Below are 20,676 nucleotides of genomic sequence, written 5' to 3'. Positions count from 1 at the left end.
TGGATGTCAAAACTGCTTTCTTAAACGGCGTTTTAACAGAAACTATGTTTATGACACAGCCTGAAGGTTTTGAGGATCCAAAGAATGCTAAAAAGGTATGCAAGCTAAAGAAGTCAATCTACGGATTGAAGCAGGCATCCAGGAGCTGGAATATACGTTTTGATGAAGCAGTCAGTGACTTTGGTTTCATCAAGAACGCAGACGAATCTTGTGTATACAAGAAGGTCAGTGGGAGCAAAATTGCTTTCCTAGTATTATATGTCGACGACATATTACTTATCGGAAATGACATTCCTATGTTGAAGTCTGTCAAGATTTGGCTTGGGAAATGTTTTTCGATGAAAGATCTAGGAGAAGCACAGTACATATTGGGCATCAAGATTTACAGAGATAGATCTAAAAGGATGATTGGACTTAGTCTAAGCACTTATATCAATAAGGTGCTTGATAGGTTCAAGATGGCGGACTCCAAGCGAGGCTACCTACCCATGTCTCATGGAATGACTCTAAGCAAGAATCAGTGCCCAAAAACACTTGATGAGCGTAGACGAATGAATGGGATTCCATATGCATCATTGATTGGTTCAATAATGTATGCTATGATATGTACACGCCCGGATGTTGCGTACGCACTCAGTGCTACGAGCAGATACCAGTCAGACCCAGGAGAGGCGCATTGGACTGCTGCCAAGAATATTCTGAAGTACCTGAAAAGGCACAAAGATGACTTCCTGGTCTATGGTGGAGATGATGAATTAATTGTTAAAGGCTATACGGACGCAAGTTTCCAAACCGACAAAGATGATTTCAGATCACACTCTGGGTTTGTCTTCTGCCTCAACGGAGGAGCAGTAAGCTGGAAAAGTGCTAAGCAAACCATTGCGGATTCTACAACTGAAGCGGAGTACATTGCTGCACATGAAGCAGCAAAGGAAGCTATATGGCTAAGGAAGTTCATAGGTGAACTTGGTGTAGTCCCCTCCATTAAAGGACCAATAGCCCTGTATTGTGATAATAACGGAGCTATTGCACAGGCAAAGGAGCCTAGACACCACCAGAGAGTCAAGCATGTACTTCGTAGATTTCACCTTCTACAAGAGTTCGTTGAAAGAAAAGAAGTCGAGATAAGCAAAATTGGAACTGATGACAACATATCAGATCCATTGACTAAACCTCTGCCGCAGGCGAAGCACAACTCGCACACTGCAGCTATGGGAATCAAGCATATTGGAGAATGGCTTTTATATTCCTGTTTAATGTTTTAAAGTTTTAGAGTTTAAATCTTTGTAAAACATTATTGGTTAATCATTCACAATAAATGAAAAGAATTCATTTTTCCATTTAATTTGTGGTTTATTAAATGATGAGTCCCTTCAATTTGACAATATATTCAAGATAGACTGTCAGGACCAGTCCTGTGACTAAGAAATGTCTATCAAGTGAACTTGAATGTCAAAAGTTGAAAATGGTCCCTAGTCGGAGTTTTCTATAAAATTGGACGCATGGAAAACGTTAGACGATTAGAATGCAAGATGACTAGTAGTTCTGTTTCTTGAACTATGTGGACATGGCAATGTCATAATCATTTGCATAGATACTTACTTTGGGAAGACTAGTATCGGACAAGACCTATGAAACTTTACTGTAAGAGATGAGAATCTGTCATAAGTAAATTTCATTAAAATTATTAGACACTAAATCCTCAATACCTGAGTGATTTGAGATTACTTGTTTGAGAACTGGTTGCTTTGACGTTGACCAACCGTCGCACCGTAAAAGGAGGCTATAAAGGCAACGCTCAGGTAATCACCTATCAAACGAAGTCTAATCTCAAGATCGCAAGATTGGGATTGTCCTCCCATAAATCGGGATGAGATGCTTAAAAGTTGTACAAGGCCACTCGGAGAGCTAGAAACTGTGAAATGCATGGCCGTGCTCGGATGAATCATAGGCTATGATTATCTGTTTATTTGATCAGTTGAACCTTGAAAACCGAGGAACACCTCTGGACATAATAAGGATGACAACTCTTACCTTATGTTCAAGAGCAAGCATCGAGCGACAAAGGAATTAGGAAATGCACACTTGTCCCTAAGGACAAGTGGGAGACTGAAGGAAATAATGCCCTTGGTCCAAGTATGCATTCAATGTTAAGTCTAATAAATGCGGTTCAGTATTAATTAACAAGTTAATAATTCAGTGAGATCAAGTGAGCTGAATGCCTAGCTAGAGGCCGCTTCAGTTCAAGTGGAATTAATGATATTAATCCACAGCTTACTCTTGACTGAACCCGTAGGGTCACACAAATAGTACGTAACTGAAGCGGCCTCTAGCTAGGCATTCAGCTCACTTGATCTCACTGAATTATTAACTTGTTAATTAATACTAAACCGCACTTATTAGACTTAACATAGAATGCATACTTGGACCAAGGGCATTATTTCCTTCAGTCTCCCACTTACTTGTCCCTAAGGACAAGTGTGCATTTCCTAATTCCTTTGTCGCTCGATGCTTGCTCTTGAACATAAGGTAAGAGTTGTCATCCTTATTATGTCCAGAGGTGTTCCTCGGTTTCAGAGTTCAACTGATCAAATAAACAGATAATCATAGCCTATGATTCATCCGAGCACGGCCATGCATTTCACAGTTTCTAGCTCTCCGAGTGGCCTTGTACAACTTTTAAGTATCTCATCCCGATTTATGGGAGGACAATCCCAATCTTGCGATCTTGAGATTAGACTTCGTTTGATAGGTGATTACCTGAGCGTTGCCTTTATAGCCTCCTTTTACGGTGCGACGGTTGGTCAACGTCAAAGCAACCAGTTCTCAAATAAGTAATCTCAAATCACTCAGGTATTGAGGATTTAGTGTCTAATAATTTTAATGAAATTTACTTATGACATATTTTCATCTCTTACAGTAAAGTTTCATAGGTCTTGTCCGATACTAGTCTTCCCAAAGTAAGTATCTATGCAAATGATTATGACATTGCCATGTCCACATAGTTCAAGAAACAGAACTACTAGTCATCTTGCATTCTAGTCGTCTAACGTTTTCTATGCGTCCAATTTTATAGAAAACTCCGACCAGGGACCATTTTCAACTTTTGACATTCAAGTTCACTTGATAGACATTTCTTAGTCACAGGAATGGTCCTGACAGTCTATCTTGAATATATCGTCAAATTGAAGGGACTCATCATTTAATACTAAACCAAGATTAAATGGAATATAAAAATATATTTCATATATGATAAATGTTCAACCCCAATGTTTTACAACCATGGGCCTCAAACCCATCTTCTAAAACAGTTCATGGAATTCAAAGCTATGCTTGATTTCCAGTGCTACAATGTGAGTGTTGCTTCTCACTTGTTGCATAGGTTTAGTTATCATGCTTTGCCAATCTTAATATCCTTTTCATCGAATGTCTCTTCGAGATAGGATGATAAGATCTTTTGAGTGTGTTTAGTTTGTGATCTATTCTTTCTAGCTACAAGAGTGGTTCTACGCATTTTGCAATGAAGAACCATCAAGTTAGTAGACATGTGATCTACCCAAGTTCAATGAAGAACTCTTTAACATAAACAACCCTGTTTAATTGCTTCTTAGGCAATAAGTACTTTTACTTCAACTGTATAGGTTGCTAGTGATGCTTTGTTTGGATTTACTTATCAAAGCAGTTCACGGATATGTGGAAGACTTTCCAGCTGTATCTTAGAACATAGAAATTAATATTTTAATTTCCCACGCAATAACTCATGGTCTCCAATCCATGTTGCCATTTCAAAACACGATGCTCTATTGCTCGTCCTTGTCAATGGTTAACTCCAAATGAATCTTGCTTGATCCTTTGCTAGTGTTTATGCGTGCAGCATCAATATTTAGCATATCTTTATTTCCTTGAATCAAGAACTATTCCTATGTACCTTTTCAAGTACCATAAGTATTCTTGATCTCAATCTAGTTGATCTTCACTTAGATCAATATAGATTGGTATATTTTCGTCATGCCTAAAGTCATACGATACGTTTTTGGCGATCCTCATATTATATCATACATGATAAATTCTTTTGCAGAATAATTCCCAATTGAATTCTAGTCATGTAACTTTAGCTCATCTAGTTTCAGTAGATACTAAATCCAGCTAAATTCTTTGACATATAATATAGGTTAAGAATCTTACTTAGATTCTTTGATGTTTAACTTAGTAAATGCTTATACATAGTTCAAACATCCTTTACTCAGATTTATTCATATGGGTCGAATATCTCCAATGGATTTTATTCATATGAGTCTTTCGTGTTTGATTTAGTAAATGCCATTACTTAATCCAAAACATTAATATAAGATCTTTGTAAATAGATCTTAATACCAGTATGTACTAAGTTTCGCCTTGGTCCATCATTGATGAATAATTTCAAACCTAAGTTTTTAGCATTTGAATGTTATTTCACAATAGAGAGATATGTGTGTGATACACATAGGACCAATTAAGTTTTATGTACTCCCACTAAAATTCTTATATATCTATAAGAATCATGTATATTTTATGAAACTAAAATGCTTATTAGCTTCACTTAAAATACAGTTCCAATTCCCAATTGCTTGCTTAAATCTGTACTTAGATTTTATAAGCTAGCTTTCCTTTTCAAGCATTTATTTGGATCCACAAATCCTATGACATACCATGTACATAGTTTATTCCAACATTTGATTGAGGAATACGTTTTGTCATCCAATTGCTATATGTACCAATATGCAATCATTGCTTGAATATAGACTTGAGCATTACGATTATGCATGAGGTTTCAACACAATCCACACCGTGAATTTGCTTGTAACTTTTAGCAACTAATCTAGCTTTGTGTGTGAACACAATTCAATGTTTATGATTTCTTGCCAAGTGGGATTTATACTTCTGAATCTTTGAACTAGCCAAACAGATTCAAACTTATATCACATTGAGTAAATAAACCTATATTCACTCAAATCTGTGTGAAATAATAAAGTCATAAAATCGTTCTTTAGCTTTGAACTCTATTGTCTAGGCGTTCTAACAATAGTTCATATTCTTTGTTACTTTCAACAAGTAAGACTATCTTGTCTTAAATTGATCTAGAAATCAACCAACTTTCAAAAGTCCATTAAAATAGAGCTTTTGAATGTTAACTTGTTGATATGGTCTAAGCAACAATGCCAAAGATTAGTGGAACTCAAATCAAGGGGTTGATTTGAACCTAGTAAAGTTTTTATTGTTTAAAGAGTTGTTTGTTTTAATCAAGCATATTGACTCATCCCGTAAATGACCATTTCATTCAAATAAACAAACAAACATTGTTTTTGTTTTTTCTTGAATGTGAGTCTTTCTGTTTTTGAAACAGAAATCTAGGTATGCTGATTATGGAACAAAATAGCCATTAAGTTCCAGCCTTGAAAGGACTTAAAACAAACTAGATGACCCTACAACTAATGTAGCATTGCCATGCTTCATTTCCCACTTGTAGATCATTAGTGTAGCCTAGCTTCCATTGTTTGAGTTATTACCGAAGTAAGAACCTCAAGCGGTATATGATACCAAGGAAGTTTGATTGCTAGGTCACTTCTCTTTAAACATAAACTTATAGATAGAAACGGAATCGTAAATTCCTTTCATTTATTCCTTGTTTTCCTATTTCTTGTACCCTTTCTCATATTCTTAAGAATTGAATTCTATAGTGTTGACTTTTATATTTTGTTAGACATGTCCGATGTCATTCCAACAGAGTTCTTACCATTTTATTTATGTTGAATATTCTGTTTCAACTAGATGATCTTACCAGAAGCTTCTAAAGTTCTCTAAGCATCAATCTATTCGAATGTCTAGGGACTAGACTCATTCGAGAATTAAATGGACAAAGATATTAGGTTGTTAACCATTGGTAAAGCTGAGTGTTTAAACTCAATGCTTTATGATCTCAAAACTACATTGTATTTTGAATTCACAAGCACCAATCGGTTTGACTTTGATACTTGAAAACAACCATAAAAGTCGCTAAAAGAAACGTACATTTTAAATCGCTCATTTTCTCTAATTTCCGTGAATCGTTCTTGAATTCACTACCAATCGAGGAAATTTACTGTTACCTTTCTAAAAGGATTTATTGCAGTGCAAGATATTTAATTATAAACAATAATTAAAACATACATTGAAGCATGCAAAGTCTAAACATTTATCATGAATAATAACTTGAAAATGAAAGCAATCATGCAATTTAAACAAGTCATTAGCATTTTATTCGAATTATGTGTTCCGGCAGGTGTGAATAAAATGATTCCAAGACCCTAAAACCATTGAAGAATTAAGCACAGTTTGTCGACTCAATTCTAAAACATTTTAGGTAAGCAAAAGCCTTTTGCTAATAGTCTAGAAACTACTCTTGGTTGATAGGTACGTCTAAGAACTTATTAGGTAAACCTATCGATTTTGCCACGACATAAAAAGACTCCTTACTTATATCGTTGAGTTTCACCAAAACTAACATGTACTCACAATTATTTGTGTACCTTGCCCCTTTAGGACCAATAAGTAACACCTCGCTGAGCGAAAACTATTACTAGATTGATGTAAAGGATATCCAAGCAAGTGTATATTTTGGCATGGCACCTTATAACTCAATTTTTAAGTTTGGAACTTAAGGCTCTTACTATGTTGGTTAGATTTTAAGTGAACTAAAATCCTTAATCATGCAACATAATCAAGCTTTTGATCTCATGCATTTTAAGACATATTTAAAAGCAATAAATAACTTAAAACATGCATAAGATAAATGTGATCTAGTATGACCCGACTTCATCTTGAAGCTTTAACTTCAAAGTCCGTCTTGAAAATCTCCGTGGGAGGCACAATTTTCTTCAAATAGGATAAGCTATAATTAAAACTAATTACAACTATTTGATGGTACGCAGACCATATTTGAATTGAAAAACAACTTTGGTACTTTAGACCAATTACATTCAAATTAATGGTACGCAGACCATATTTTCTATCCTATTTGGGCCATACTAGTCACTTCATAACCTGCAAAACAGTACATATAAAATATATACCATTCACCCATTCATTAACATGAATGGCCCACATAGCTGGTTAGTAAAAACACATTATGCATCACGTAAGTATTTGCAGCAATTAATCAAGGGCACCAATAATCTACCAATTATTCAGTCCTTATTAATTCTAATCAAGTCGTTTTAACCTTAAGGATTTGTAGACCTAATCAAGAGTTTATGACTAAAAAGGGCTCCCACTTAAACCAATAAATTCATATGCTTTACTAATTTTAAACATAAAAATGTATTTCTAGTCTAACCGGAAACATACAAATTTAATTAAAATTTAAAGCTCATATAAATTTATAATTGAATCCATAAATTTAATTTAATTTCAGTCGTATTTAAATTAATTCATGATTTTAATTTTAGTAAAATAATTAGAATAAATAAAATTTATTATAATTACAATATTCAAAATTAAAATCCAAGAAAATAATTTAAATTATTAATTTTAAAATTAATTAAAATTACGCAAACTGAAATTTCAAATTAAAATTTCAAAACGATCTAATCGCAACGCAACAATCCCACGCAACGCACGCCCATGGGCCACACGCACACAGCCATCGCTGGCCATGTGCGCGCAGCCCATGCGCTGCGTCGCATCGCTGCTGCTCACCACCGCAAGGCATCAATCGAACACGCGAGCTGGTGCTCGCTGCGCGCGCCAGCGCTCGATGTACGCGAGCCATCGCTCGCTGCGCGCCCCAGCGCTCAATTTATGCGAGCCATCGCTCGCTGCGCGCCTGCCTTTCCCGCACGCGAGCTTGCGCTCATCGCACGAGGAAGCAGTATGCGAGCTGGCGCTCGCTGCGCGCAAGCCATCGACGCTGTGCGTAGCGCTCGTGGCACGCGAGCTTGCGCTCGCTGCGCACGAGGCCCCGCATGCTTGCGCGAGGCAGTGCGCGCTGTGGCGCAGCACGCTTGCTGCCCACACGCGACTGCTCGTGCCTTGCTCTCGCCCCTGCCCACACGCCCATTGCTCACAGCCCACGACACAAGGCAGGGCTACTGCCTTGTGCTCGTGCACCATGCCCTTGCTCGCTGCATTCGTACCGCATGGGCGACGAGCTCCCTTGCTCGTCGTCGCATGCCCGCACTATACAACACCCCTTAAGGGTTAACACGTAGCGTCCATTGCTTTGTGCGTGCAAGTTATATGTGCGTGCAAGTTATTATTATTAATAATAATAATAATAATAATAATAATAATAATAATAATAATAATATTGTATCTCGGCTTCCCACTAATTATTTGTAAAATATTTGACTTTGTTAGCATTTGATTTATAATAATAAGGATAAATTGTTTTTTACCACCTAAAAAAATTGAGAAATTATTTTTTACCACCTAAAAAAAAAATAGTCTTTTACCACCTTAAAATTAAATAAAAATTATCTTTTACCACCTCTTAACTATAAAATGGACGAAAATTTTATGTGAAGTAATGAAAAATAAGAAAAAATGGTAGCTTATATACATGAAAATCGTAGGAGAAGAGAAGGAAATAAAAAAATATAGTCATTGAAATGAGTCCGCATAACATTTTCGTCCATATTTCCGATTAAGAGGTGGTAAAAAACAATTTTTATTTTATTTTTAGGTGGTAAAAGACAATTTTTATTTTTTTAGGTGGTAACAAACAATTTATCAATTTTTTAGGTGGTAAAAAACAATTTACCCTAATAATAATAATAATAATAATAATAATAATAATAATAATAATAATATTTTTATGAATGACCATCATAATCTAAAGAGAAATGACTTAATCAAAATTTGATAACCGAAAATTTATATATAGCCTGAAAACTCGATCTAATTAACCCAATATCACAAAAAAAATCCAATATAAAGCGATCTGATACAAGCTGATCCAATATTGACCGAAAGTCCTGACCAAAACAAGACCAGATCCGATTATTAAAGAACCGAAGTACCCGAAATCCGAATGGACCCACCCTATACACGAATGTGATCCGAAGTGAAAATGACCCAATTAAAATGACCCGTTTATTGAGCGACGGATTTAAAACAACCATACGAGTTACCACTAGACCTGTCAAAAATCGACCCCACCCGAAAACCGACCCGAACCCGACCTGGAAATAATGGGTCTTGAACAAGACTTTGTGACCCGTAACCCGATTTTATCCGAACCTGAACAACCCGGAAAGTAATGGGTCAAAACCCGACAGAACCCGTTTTGTACCCGACCGATTAAAAATCATTGTATTTATAGTAATAAATGAGATTATGAGAAAATTTACGCATAGTAAACACGTTGTTTTTACTATTGTTGTGTAATATGATTTTAATTTGAATTATACGCCATTTTATGGTTGAGTTTGACTAAATATAAACTTATGTAGGAAAAATTCTTAATTTGTGCCCATATTTTGTACATTTATCACCTAAATTAATGAAAATATAAAGCGCGTTTTAAAATCTCTCAACCCGTTGGGTCGACCCGAACCCAAAAGTTATAAATTTTGAACAAGCATTTATAGACCCTAACCGAAAGTGGCTGACCCGATTCAACCCGGTTGTCAAACCTTTCTCGTTTACAACCCGACCCGTCCAACCTGTTTGACAAGTATAGTTACCACTGTGTAACTGTGTAAACTCATTCGGACTGTTAAACCTTCATCCTCATCCAATCGAGACGGATGCAAGGCGGGTCATCCAAAACCCGTTACTATGCTAAACCGATACATATTTCCCCGCCACAATAACAAAATATTTGCCGGTAAAAAACAAACTCCCTCCAAATCCCCCAACTCAATAAGTTAAAAATCAAACAACAGTACTTGAGTTTAAAACTTTAAATTTAAATTAAATAAATAAAAAATAAATACACCCCTGGAAGTTGCGCGCGTGGGTCCCCCTTCTCGCCTTCCTTCTTCTCCATTACCATTTCCTCGACACTTTCTCTCTCCTCTCTTACTTTTCTCTGTATATCCTGTAAATTTCGAACTCATTTCTTCGCCAACTTCTCGTTATGATCTTCGTCTCCAATTCTCTCTCTTTTGACTTTGTTTGACTCCATTTTTAGGGTTTTCTTTATTCTCCCCCTGTCCCATCTCTTCTTAAGAAGAAGTATTATTCTTTTTTCTCTTTAATAATTCAAATTTCTCCTTTTTCTGTCTCCTCTAATTATTAAAAGTCGTCTACTTTTTATCAATAAAGGTTTTTGATTTTGATTTTGATTTTGATTCATCCTCTTAAAAATCCACCTTATGCTCTGATTGGTCGATTTCTAGGGTTTTTCTAGGGTTTTGTTGTTGTTGTTCTTCTTCTTATATACTGCTGTCTTCCTTCATTTTTCAACCTTTAATTTCTCTCTTTTTTTTAATTTTAATTAAAAAAACTGTATTATTTGGGTGAAAGTTCTCTAAATTGGGTTTGTTCTGGTGATCAATCAATTGAATTGATGGCGTATCAGCCGAGTCCGGGTCGACCCGGATCGGGATCTAGCTCGGGTTCGGGGTTTCCGTATTTGAATTCGCCGTTCGGAGACACCACCTATACCAAGGTGTTTGTTGGAGGTCTGGCTTGGGAGACTCAAAGCGAGACGATGCGGCGGTATTTCGAGCATTTTGGTGAGATTCTTGAGGCTGTTGTTATCACTGATAAGAATACTGGTCGCTCCAAGGGCTATGGTTTTGTGAGTAATTTTCTCTCTTTATTATTTATTATGGAGGTATAAATGTGTTATGTTTTGAGATAATTATTCATAAGTGAGTTTAGTCAAATGTGGCCTATTAAAGTGAGACGAGTAGTATAAATTATTATTAATGATATGATATTCTGATGTTCAATGCTGCTATGCTTGTGAAGTGACTGTGCTTGTGTTTTTGTGTGCTTGCTTTGGAGGGTTTAGGTGACTTTTCGGGATCCTGAATCTGCAAGGAGAGCTTGTGCTGATCCAACACCAATAATTGATGGACGGCGTGCTAATTGTAATTTAGCTTCACTCGGACGACCTCGGCCTGCTCTTTCGTTTGGTATATAGTCTTAATTTAGAGTTCAACTTTAGTAGTTTGTCTTGTTTGTGTCATGTGTTGGTTAAAGAATAGTTCATTGTTTGTTTCTAGATTATGGTAAGTGTTATTATAAGCTTACTCCTATCAGTTAAATTTTGATTGACATGCAAAATTTTGTGAATTAAGCTTCTCTGCACCATAAAAGTCATTTATTGGTGGTGTCTTCTATTCAACTGGGATATATCTTTGTATAGGGTGGTTTTTGAGGTATGAGATATTTTTTGCTGCGGTGTTCAATTTTTTTTAGTAGTTTGCATGTTGAACCATCATCAATTAGCAAGGTCTCAAAGAGGTAGACTGGTGAGTGCTGAAGTTGTTAGTGTTGATGTCAATAATTGCTTTAACGAATGAATTTTTGTCCTGCAAAAGATGTTTAACAAATTTAGCCTATGTGTAGGATGGGGTTCAAGGATATTGATTATTTACATCATTTATTTTTAGCATTGTAAGTGAGTTTTGGCGAGCAAGTAACTTTTAATAAATGATTTTGGATGAACTTATCTTTTCATTTTTTAAGTTATGGTGATTCTTAACCAATAGGTTTACTGACTAGAGTGTATAAGAGCATTTCTGAGTTCTAAAGAAATGCTTCTTAGTTTGGTTATTTAACAACAATGTGTTTGTTGAGGGCTGTCGAATTTCGGAGGCTACTTTAGTTGCAAACTAGGTGGTGGAAGATGTTTGGAGGAGGGGGGGGGGGGGGGGGGGGGGGGGAGAGAGAAGGGGGTATTTATTTAAGTTGGATTTAGACAAAGCATATGACTTGGTATATTGGAGGTTTCAAGATAAAATACTGGTGCGTAAGGGTTTTGATTGGTCACTGGTGACAACATGGTTTAGGTCCCTTTTAGGCTGCCTTTCTACTTCTTATTGGAGACTTGGGGTTGGGATTTATACTGGTGGTCGATTTTGACAAATAGGAGGTGGGTGGTTGTTTCCTGTTAGAAATTTTCAGGTGATTTTATTCTCAGTCTTGATCTTTTTGGCAATAATTTAAGTTCAAGAATGTGCTTACTAATAAGCCATGTATTTTACATCTCGATTTGGATTCTTTAACTTTGTATACGGTTGTTGTTTTTTAGGCGCATTGCACATTACACACAGTGGGTTCCTATATGTGCTAATTTTAGGCGTCTTTTCTTTTTGGAATGCTGTAGTTGATAAAGTATCTAAGAGGTTGTAAAACCTCGCCGATTTGGGGTAGCAATTTGAGTTTTCTTTTGGAAATTTCCCTTGGCATCGGTTGATTAGGAGTGGGTTTAATCTTAACAGGAGTTATTGACATACTTCTGCCAAGAATGAAGTTCTCTGTCCATACCCGTGGAAGTTTATTTCAAAGGTTTCATCTTTGTTCTTTCCTTGGTTGAGTTTCATGTGGGTAATCTACTGTGGGGTTTTGGGAGGATTCTTGTGCAGGAAAGCGCCTTTTTCCTTTACTTTCTTTTTTTTTTTTTAAAAAGAAATTATTTGTCCGTCTTTTACCACTCCAATGTCTCACTTTTTGGTTTGAGAGGCTGTTCATCACGTAGCCTCCATTTTTTAAGTAATATCAGGATAGCAATTAGGTAACGTGGCCTTTCTTTTAAGGATCCAATGCATTTTTGATAAGATTAATTCTTGATTTTAGAGCTTGCGTGTTGATTCTTCGGGTTATTTTTCCGCAAATCTTTCTTCAAACTTGCTCCAATTCTCAATTCTCCCTTTTCCCAACATTTATTTGGACGGTGAACATTCCTATGAAGGTTAAGGAATTTGTTGAACAATTTTGGAAACACTTGCTGATTATCCTGTGCAGCATTCAGATGAAGCTTTGTCACCCAGTGTTTGTTTTATCTATTATAAAGGTGCCGAATCGGGTTCTTGTTTCTATCTTCACTGAGAGGTGGCTGATGCTTTATGGTCTAATTTCTATTTTGAAGGGGCATTTTGGTTATGCTCTGTTTTCCGATGTGCCATATGCAGGTGAATTTGCTTGGTTTTGGGAGGGAATACAACAAAAGGTACTTTTGAGGTGTTCTTTTATGGAATTGATTTGGGTGCTTTTATTGGAGCCTAATGACTTTTTTCTGTAATACGGCTCATGTGGAAGTGTTACGTTATTTTAAAAACTACCTTCATAAATTTGTCATTGTATAGGTTTGACAACAAAGTCCTGTGAAATGGGCAAAGTTCATATTTTTCTGCTTCCATGGCAAGCAATTGGATACTTCTGTGCGCACATTTTCTTTGTTTAATGTTATGTGAGTACTATGCTGTGTATGTTTGAGGGGGTTGGTGTTCTATTTGTGATACATACCATATTTTTTTTATTTGTATCTAATCTTGTTTTATGGTTGATTGGCCTTATGGAAACATCTGATAGGACGTTTGAGGTCGCCTAGCCCCTATATTGGAAATCCACGTGCTTCAATGGGAGGTGTTGGCTATCAGCAGCCCGTTCCGTACAACTACCAACAAGGATATGTATACTCTATGTATGGGTGGGTTATTGCTGGTGTATATATGGCCTATTTAAGCAGTGCTTTTTTCATGTTTATCTGTAGTATTGGTCATAAAAGAAGATGCATGTAGTAGACTTGTTGTATGTTGATAATTCTGGGCTGCAATATTTGGATTGGAAGAAGTTTGTTTTGTTTATGTATGCTTTCCTATGTTTCAGGTGCTTGTGTATCTGCACGTCTAGTTATTCTTTTGTTTTTTTCCCCCGGTCCTTTCTCGATACATATGTATGCATAATGTGTTCCATGGTTTTGAAATACTTGGATGCTTCTTTGCTGAAACTTGTGACTTTCTGGTCCTGGATTCCTGATGCTGTGTTATGGACTTAATAACTTAATATGATTTCATCAGTACTTGCAGGCGTGTCAAATTTGCACCAGGATTAAGGCCTAAATGTATTACATAACAGTAAATATCAGACTTAGCCCCCAACATCGCCTCCCGTATATTACAATAGGAGAATGTCCACCCAAAATTTACAGTTAGCATCTAGAAAGGGCAGCTTTAATCCTTCCTTGTCTCCTCTGTTTAATTGTTAAATGAGAACTCTTCTTAATGTTAGTGATGATTTCTTTGAGGAAATTCTTAGCTACTTAGTGGCTTAGGTATTGATGTACGCTTAACCCTTATTCTGCAGTGGCTGGGGGTCCAATTGGATGTCGGTGCCTATTTTTATTTCTCTTGTTCTTTCTACAATCATTTAATTTTGGAGGATATCTTTGTGACTTTGTGTTCATTTAACTGTACAGGTTTCAGCCATATGGGCCTGAATATCCATACACACAGGTAATCAGCTTTACAGGATGCCTCAGAATAAGATTTTCGGCGAGAGTTTCTTTATAGTTAATGTTTTGTCTAGTCCTTAGTCCTCACTCCAAGTTGCTTTATACAGGGGCTTTACAACCCTTACATGGGTCAGCAGTACCTTCAGCTGTATGGAGTTCCTGGAACACCAGGTGGACCCATGTATCCTTATGGACAACTGGGCCAGTCAGTTCAAGGAGGTGGTTATACACCAATACAGAATTATCCAATGCCAAGCCACCAGATTGTGCAACTTGGTGGTCCTGGTGTTAACGCTATGACAACGGCTTCTATTCCCAGCATTCAGTCACCGTATCATCCAGGCAATTTTCTCCCCGTTAAAAGTAAATTCTTTGTTTTTACTGAACGTGTTTCCTCTGTCTTTCAAACTATTTGTGCTAGCACTGTATGGCTTTGGGTTCTGGATTCTTGGAATTGTTTTAGTGATTATAGGATTCTGATTCCCGTAACATTGTCAGGGCAGTTGGTTGTACTTAAGTCTAGCGTTATGTGATGAAAATATGTTTGCAATTTTGTTTGCATTTAACATAGCAGAAGTATCTTCGTTAGACCTCGACTTTTTAAATATAGTTCTATGGCTTAAAATTTGTGTTCACGGTTGACCAAGTCTGCTAAGAGTTGAGTCCGTGCTAGTCAAATAATCTAAGAGGGTTAAAATTGCAGCTTGGAATAATTTTGGCTGAGGCTTTTCATGCTGAGCCAGTTCTGTTAGATTTGAGTATGAGGTGGGTAAAATATGTGCTGCTTTTATAATATATTTTGCTTTTTGAAACATTGGCTGATTGATCTCATAAGACTTAGAGTAACTGAATTTTGTAACTACTGGTGGTTGGTACTTGTTGTATTATCTCCTCTCTTGGTTTTGGAGGGAGGTGTTGGTAGGGTGGGATTTTCGTAGCTTCTCCGAGATCCCATTTCCTAAGGTGAGTAAGTTGTATCGTCTCTAGTAAACTGGGTTTTCTCTTGCACGTTGCTGGTTGAAAAATAGAAGAGGTGCAAACAGCATTATGAATTTAGTAGTTTGGTATTATCATTTTATTTTCCCCCCTCTTCAAGGCCAGTTAAATGATATATATTTTTGCACAAATTCAACACCTGTTTGTTGACTCTGTTAACACAATATTTTTCTTGATTATGTGGTCAAATTGGAAGCCAGTTTGTTGAGTGTCCTAGTGGGTAAGCATGGTAGAGTAAGTTGACTAGTTAAAAAAACTATGCTGGTTATTGGTGGCTATAACATTTAGTCTAGTGCATGGATTTCTGGAAAATATTTTACCGTGTGCAGAGTTAGAGAGAATAGTCATTACTATAAGAATGCTTGCTTTTTCAGGTGTAGTTTCCCCAGTTCCTGGACAACCTCAATTTATGATCCACGGACATTCTCCTCAGTTCATTCAAGGTGGCAGCTCTGACCAAGCAACTGGGTGAGAAGACTGATTCAGGCGAGAATTGTGGTCAATTATTCATGCTTGGCAGGTTTTATATCAGATTATATACTCCTTCCGTCCCAAAATATAGTGTCCGTTTGACTAAAAACACGGAAATTAAGGAAAAGGATAGCATTGATAATAAAACAATAATTATTTGTATTTTCAAGATAAAGCATATTTTTTAGGTGGCTTTTATGGAGGGAGAAATTAGAGATTAAAGGTGTTTACATAATAAATGGGCCTCAAAAAGACAAAAATCAAGCACATGGGTTGAATAAAAGTCAGAAAATACAATTTTCAAAGTAAAAATTCTAACTTTTTTAGGACAATATTGGAATTACAATTAGTGCATGAGGGTATTATGGGTAAAAATTAATGGTTTGAAATAGAAATAGGCGCATCATTTAGGGACACCATTTTAGGACAACAGGCGCTATATTTTGGGACGGAGGGAGTTGTAAAATTTGCAAATTACTACCTAGCTTGTTAAAAGTTGTCAACTACTACCCAGGTGTTTAGTTATTGTTGTCAATACCTTAGCTCATATTCCGGCCAATTAGTCAACCGTTAATCATACTTTAATTGGCCGAAATATGAGCTAAGTTAGTAATTGACAACCATAACTAAACACCTATGTAGTAATTCACACTTTTAACAAGTTAGGTAGTAATTTGCAAAGTCACTAAAGACCTAGGTAGTAATTTGCAAATCTTCCGATTATATATTGATTAGACTTGCTTGTTGTGTCTACAGTTATCCTTAGTTTGCAGTGGGACCAAGGCAACAGTTCTGCTACTTGAGTGGCGGGCTTCAAATTTAGCCTTGCAATTTATCATTTTGCATTCTAGAGGTACACTTTTATGCATTCAAATTATGTTATCTTTGATTTAAAAGCAAGTCTTTGCCAAGGCGTGAGATGCAGTGACGTGTCCTCGTCAATCCGTTATTGCCTTGAGCAAACTTGCACAGTAATAGGCCATTTTTGCATAAAATAAAATAAAGAACAAGTATTTCCTAAGCTTTTTGTAAAAGAGTGCATTGTGTCTCAATGTTGAGATTTGAAGACCTTTTGATGCCCCCCCCCCCCCCGGACTCGGCCCTGCCCTCTTGTTTTTCTGAACTGCCTCCGGTTTCACTCATCTTTTAATTATACATGGGCAAAGAGGTACTTTTAATCTTTGAATTTACTTTGTAGTTGAATACTTTTGTTACCAACGTTGCAGGTAAAACATAGTCTTGGTCATCAGAGAAGTCAAGTTTCTAATTCGCTCTACAGCGGAGAGGAATTATGGAAGACAACGGTTTGTTCTTCCTGTATCATTCATTGATGCATCTTAAAACCTTACATTGTGGTCAGTGCTATCCTCAACAAGAACAAGCTGCCCACATAATGCATTTAAGTTGCTGGAAAAGGTATCCAGTGGCCGTGTAAAAATAAAAAAGTATCATGTACAAAAAGTACGAATCCATCTTAGAATCAACATATGATTCTTGTGTAGTATTATAGTCTAGTCGCTCCCGGCCAATCAATCTGGGTTGTATAGAATATCTCTGATGGTCAGTTCATTTACAGGCATGCATGCATCTAGTGTCATCTGTAGGTATCATCCACGTCCTGTGCATATACTCTAGCTTCTAGCCATTTCATTTTCGGTATAACATCTGTCACATAGTATGTATACATGAATGTATAATGTTGGTAGCCCGATTTCAAAATATGAAAGACGGTGAAGACCATTTTCAATAGTCTCAATTTAAGTAGCAGCTTTGTATCTAAATGTGCAATTTGGCCATTAGGTTCAATTTAGAAATTGTACAAGTGTATTTCGGTCTTCTTTAAACGAATTGCAGAGCAACAGTCGGTTTTGGAGGAGCAAGATTATCTTGCCTTCCACAAGTCAGAATTTCTCCTGCCTAATAATGTTAGAAATTGCGTGCTGTTAGGGAAGTTTGCCGCTGGCAGACGCACCAGTGATCACCATCATCGGAGCAATCAATGATGGCAACGATAAGCAGAGCGTTTTCCGTTGTCTTCATTTTGGATGATATATTTGATTTGAAATTATATGTTTTTGATAGAAAGACTGATATTCGTATCAGTGATGAAAGGAAGCTTGTATGTATATTCATTATCATTGCAATCATATGATAATGAAGATACATATTTCAAATTAATTATGCACCGAGTGTTGTAAGCCTCAATGGGTTGCTCAAAATTCATGGGAATTTCCATTCTCACGTTGTCAAAAGAATTTCCTTTCTTAAGGAAATGCTTAACAACTTAATAAAGAAAAATTTGCCAAAGAATAAAGCTTTTTCTTTACTAATTACAAACTTAAATTTTCAAATTTATGAATTACAACCTTAAAACTCACATTTCCTCTTTGAATTACAACCCTAAGTCATTTCTGTGAAAATCAATGTCAATAATCTTGTTGAAACACAATTAATTAATTTCCTTTAAAAAAAATAAAAAATGAATAATAAGAAATTAAAACAGAATTCCCCATAAGAAACCATAATTTTGAACAGAATAAGCTAGGAGGCCTAGAAAGTAAAAATGGCACTAAATAGAGCCGCCCTGCTACACAACACAATCTATCACGAAAAAAGAACAACAAAGGCACGGAAAAAGTACGACAAATGCTTGGAAAAAGTATTGGTACGAAGTGATGATCATGGCCCATGATTTGGGCATGGGGCACCTGGGATTGAGTCTTGCTTGGGATGTGTTTTGAAATTTTTGAAACTACACCCAACACATAATTATTGTGTTTAGCATATGCTGGGCTGATAGGTTAAAGTACGCCCCCAACCATATTTACTGAGAAGTTGTAATATAAGTAATCTTGTATGAAGTCCTAGATCTCCATTTTTTTTAATCTACGCGATTATTGTATACTCTTGTTTCGAGAAAAATGGGGATTTTTTTTTTGAAAAAGTAGTTAAACTTAATAGTGGGTAAATTAGGAGAAATATGATGAAAATGTGTAGTTATTGTGGAAAAGAGGTAAGATGGTAAGATATGTATAACAAAAATAAAATAAAGTAAAAGTAGGTTCTGCTGGAAGTCCTAGTGAAAGTGCAAAAGAAAATGAGTGGGAAAAGTGAAAATATGAAAATTCCCACATGGGTAAAATTCCAACTTCATTTATTGTTTATATTTGGGGACTTGAGTGAAACACTTGTTTAAGAAAGCATGAGAGTGACATGGGTTGACACACACATACGCGCGCCGATCGGTCGGGTCGGGCTTGGGCCATGGACCTTGGTACTCATAAACATACATTTTTACAGAAATCGTCCTCTCAAATCTCTCTCAAACTCTTACACTCTTATGTTCTGGGCAAGTATTCTCGTCTCCAATCGAGGCTTGTGAGTGCACACAATCCTTGATGTCGTGTTAACCCTGGAGGGCAACCGCAAGCGTTCTACTGCACCGAGGTAGCGCGGAATTGTCTTTTAGAGCAGTGGTTCGGCCACAACACGATAATTGTTCCAAATCATTCACCCCGTTTATCACGATATTGAGATAAGTTTATTTTAATTATATTCCAATTATATTGTGGTAGCAACATTTTTCTTTTATCGTATTAAATCGCAACAGGTTCTCCTTTTTTTTAAAGGTAAGAAGAATACTCCGTAGTACATTAGGAGCCTCTCCGCACGAGGGTTACTCCTAAGTAATCATTGTCTAAAATGAAAAGTAACTGGGGACTATTGCAAAGTTCGATACTCATGGTGTTGTTAATTAAGTGACCAACATTTGCGATCCAATCTATTGCTCGGTTAGCTTATTGGTAAACGTGCTTAATATCTCAATTGTCGAAGAAGGTGAGAATATTCTTGATATCTTGAATAATGAAGTGAAGCTTCCACGAGATTTTCCAAGTTCAGTTTACTGCGTTGACAACCATCAAATTGTCTCCTTCAATACTAATATGCTTGATGTTGAGGCGTTTTGCTTCTTGAATTCCTTTGTGAAGGGCACAATCTTCTGCCATGAAAGCGTGTGAAATGCCCAGATTGTGAGTGTGGGCACTGATCCAGGCGCCATTGTTATCGGGAATAATAAATCCAGCTACTGGTGATGAAGTTTTGTACGATTCGTCAAAATTGAGCTTGAACATACCGGGTGGAGGAGGGTACCATCGAACGTGAAAAGTAGGAGCGTTGTTAACTGTAGTGTGTGTTTTGGAGTGAAAGGGGTACCCTTAAGTTGATGCAGGTCAATATCAGTTCGGAGTTGTCATTCTTTGTTGGCTATACTGGCCTTAAAGAAGACTCAAAGAGCATTAAAAATACCATTGTTGAAAATGCAGTTATTTCTCTCCTTCCATAGAGCCAAACGGTAAAAATAAATTTACAGAGGGCTGCTTGGAAGTTTTTTAGATACCTAAATGGTATCAAAAAAGTCATGGTGAGGGTTAGAGAAATCTAACTAAGATTTAGTATGGTCAAGTGTCCAAACTCGTTTTGCAGTTGGACACTGAATAAAAAGGTGGTTAATAGTTTCAATGTAAGTGTCACAAAGAGCGCAAGCATCAAAAGGAAAAATGTTCATTTCGAAGAGAATGTCCCGAGTAGGATACTTTTGTGGCAAATTTTCCAGAGGAAGATTTGGACCTTTGGTGGGAGATTTAGCTTCTAAATCCAACGATATTCCCATTGGGGTTGACTATGCGGGATATCGTGTGCTAGCCAGGTTGCTGATTTAACAGAGAAATCACCTGAAGTCGTGGGCTCCATATGGGAGTGTCGTATATGTCAAGAGGAGGGAT

The 20,676-nt window shown here is 36.7% G+C and overlaps 1 protein-coding gene across 6 annotated transcripts; it reads left to right on the top strand.

The window, feature by feature from the left end:
• The first annotated feature begins 9,962 nt into the window (after positions 1–9,962).
• LOC110779097 (uncharacterized) lies at positions 9,963–17,736 on the top strand. 6 transcript variants are annotated; one of them, XM_021983629.2, is made up of 8 exons: positions 9,963–10,762; positions 10,979–11,102; positions 13,504–13,615; positions 14,390–14,426; positions 14,533–14,788; positions 15,796–15,889; positions 16,649–16,745; positions 17,119–17,736. In XM_021983629.2, exons 1-7 carry the CDS (start codon positions 10,529–10,531, stop codon positions 16,656–16,658), a joined length of 867 nt encoding a protein of 288 aa, XP_021839321.1. In that variant the 5' UTR covers positions 9,963–10,528; the 3' UTR covers positions 16,659–16,745; positions 17,119–17,736. The 6 variants fall into 6 exon arrangements, with proteins under 6 accessions (XP_021839321.1, XP_021839322.1, XP_021839318.1 ...); XM_021983630.2 differs by having other exon boundaries at positions 9,965–10,762; positions 13,504–13,621; positions 14,533–14,767; XM_021983626.2 differs by having other exon boundaries at positions 9,965–10,762; positions 13,504–13,621.
• Positions 17,737–20,676: the final 2,940 nt, after the last annotated feature.

This window comes from Spinacia oleracea, chromosome 5 (assembly GCF_020520425.1).
Source record: "Spinacia oleracea cultivar Varoflay chromosome 5, BTI_SOV_V1, whole genome shotgun sequence".
NCBI lineage: Eukaryota > Viridiplantae > Streptophyta > Magnoliopsida > Caryophyllales > Amaranthaceae > Spinacia > Spinacia oleracea.
The sequence above is the reverse complement of the archived record's forward strand: the minus strand, read 5'-3'. Positions and strand labels throughout refer to the sequence as shown.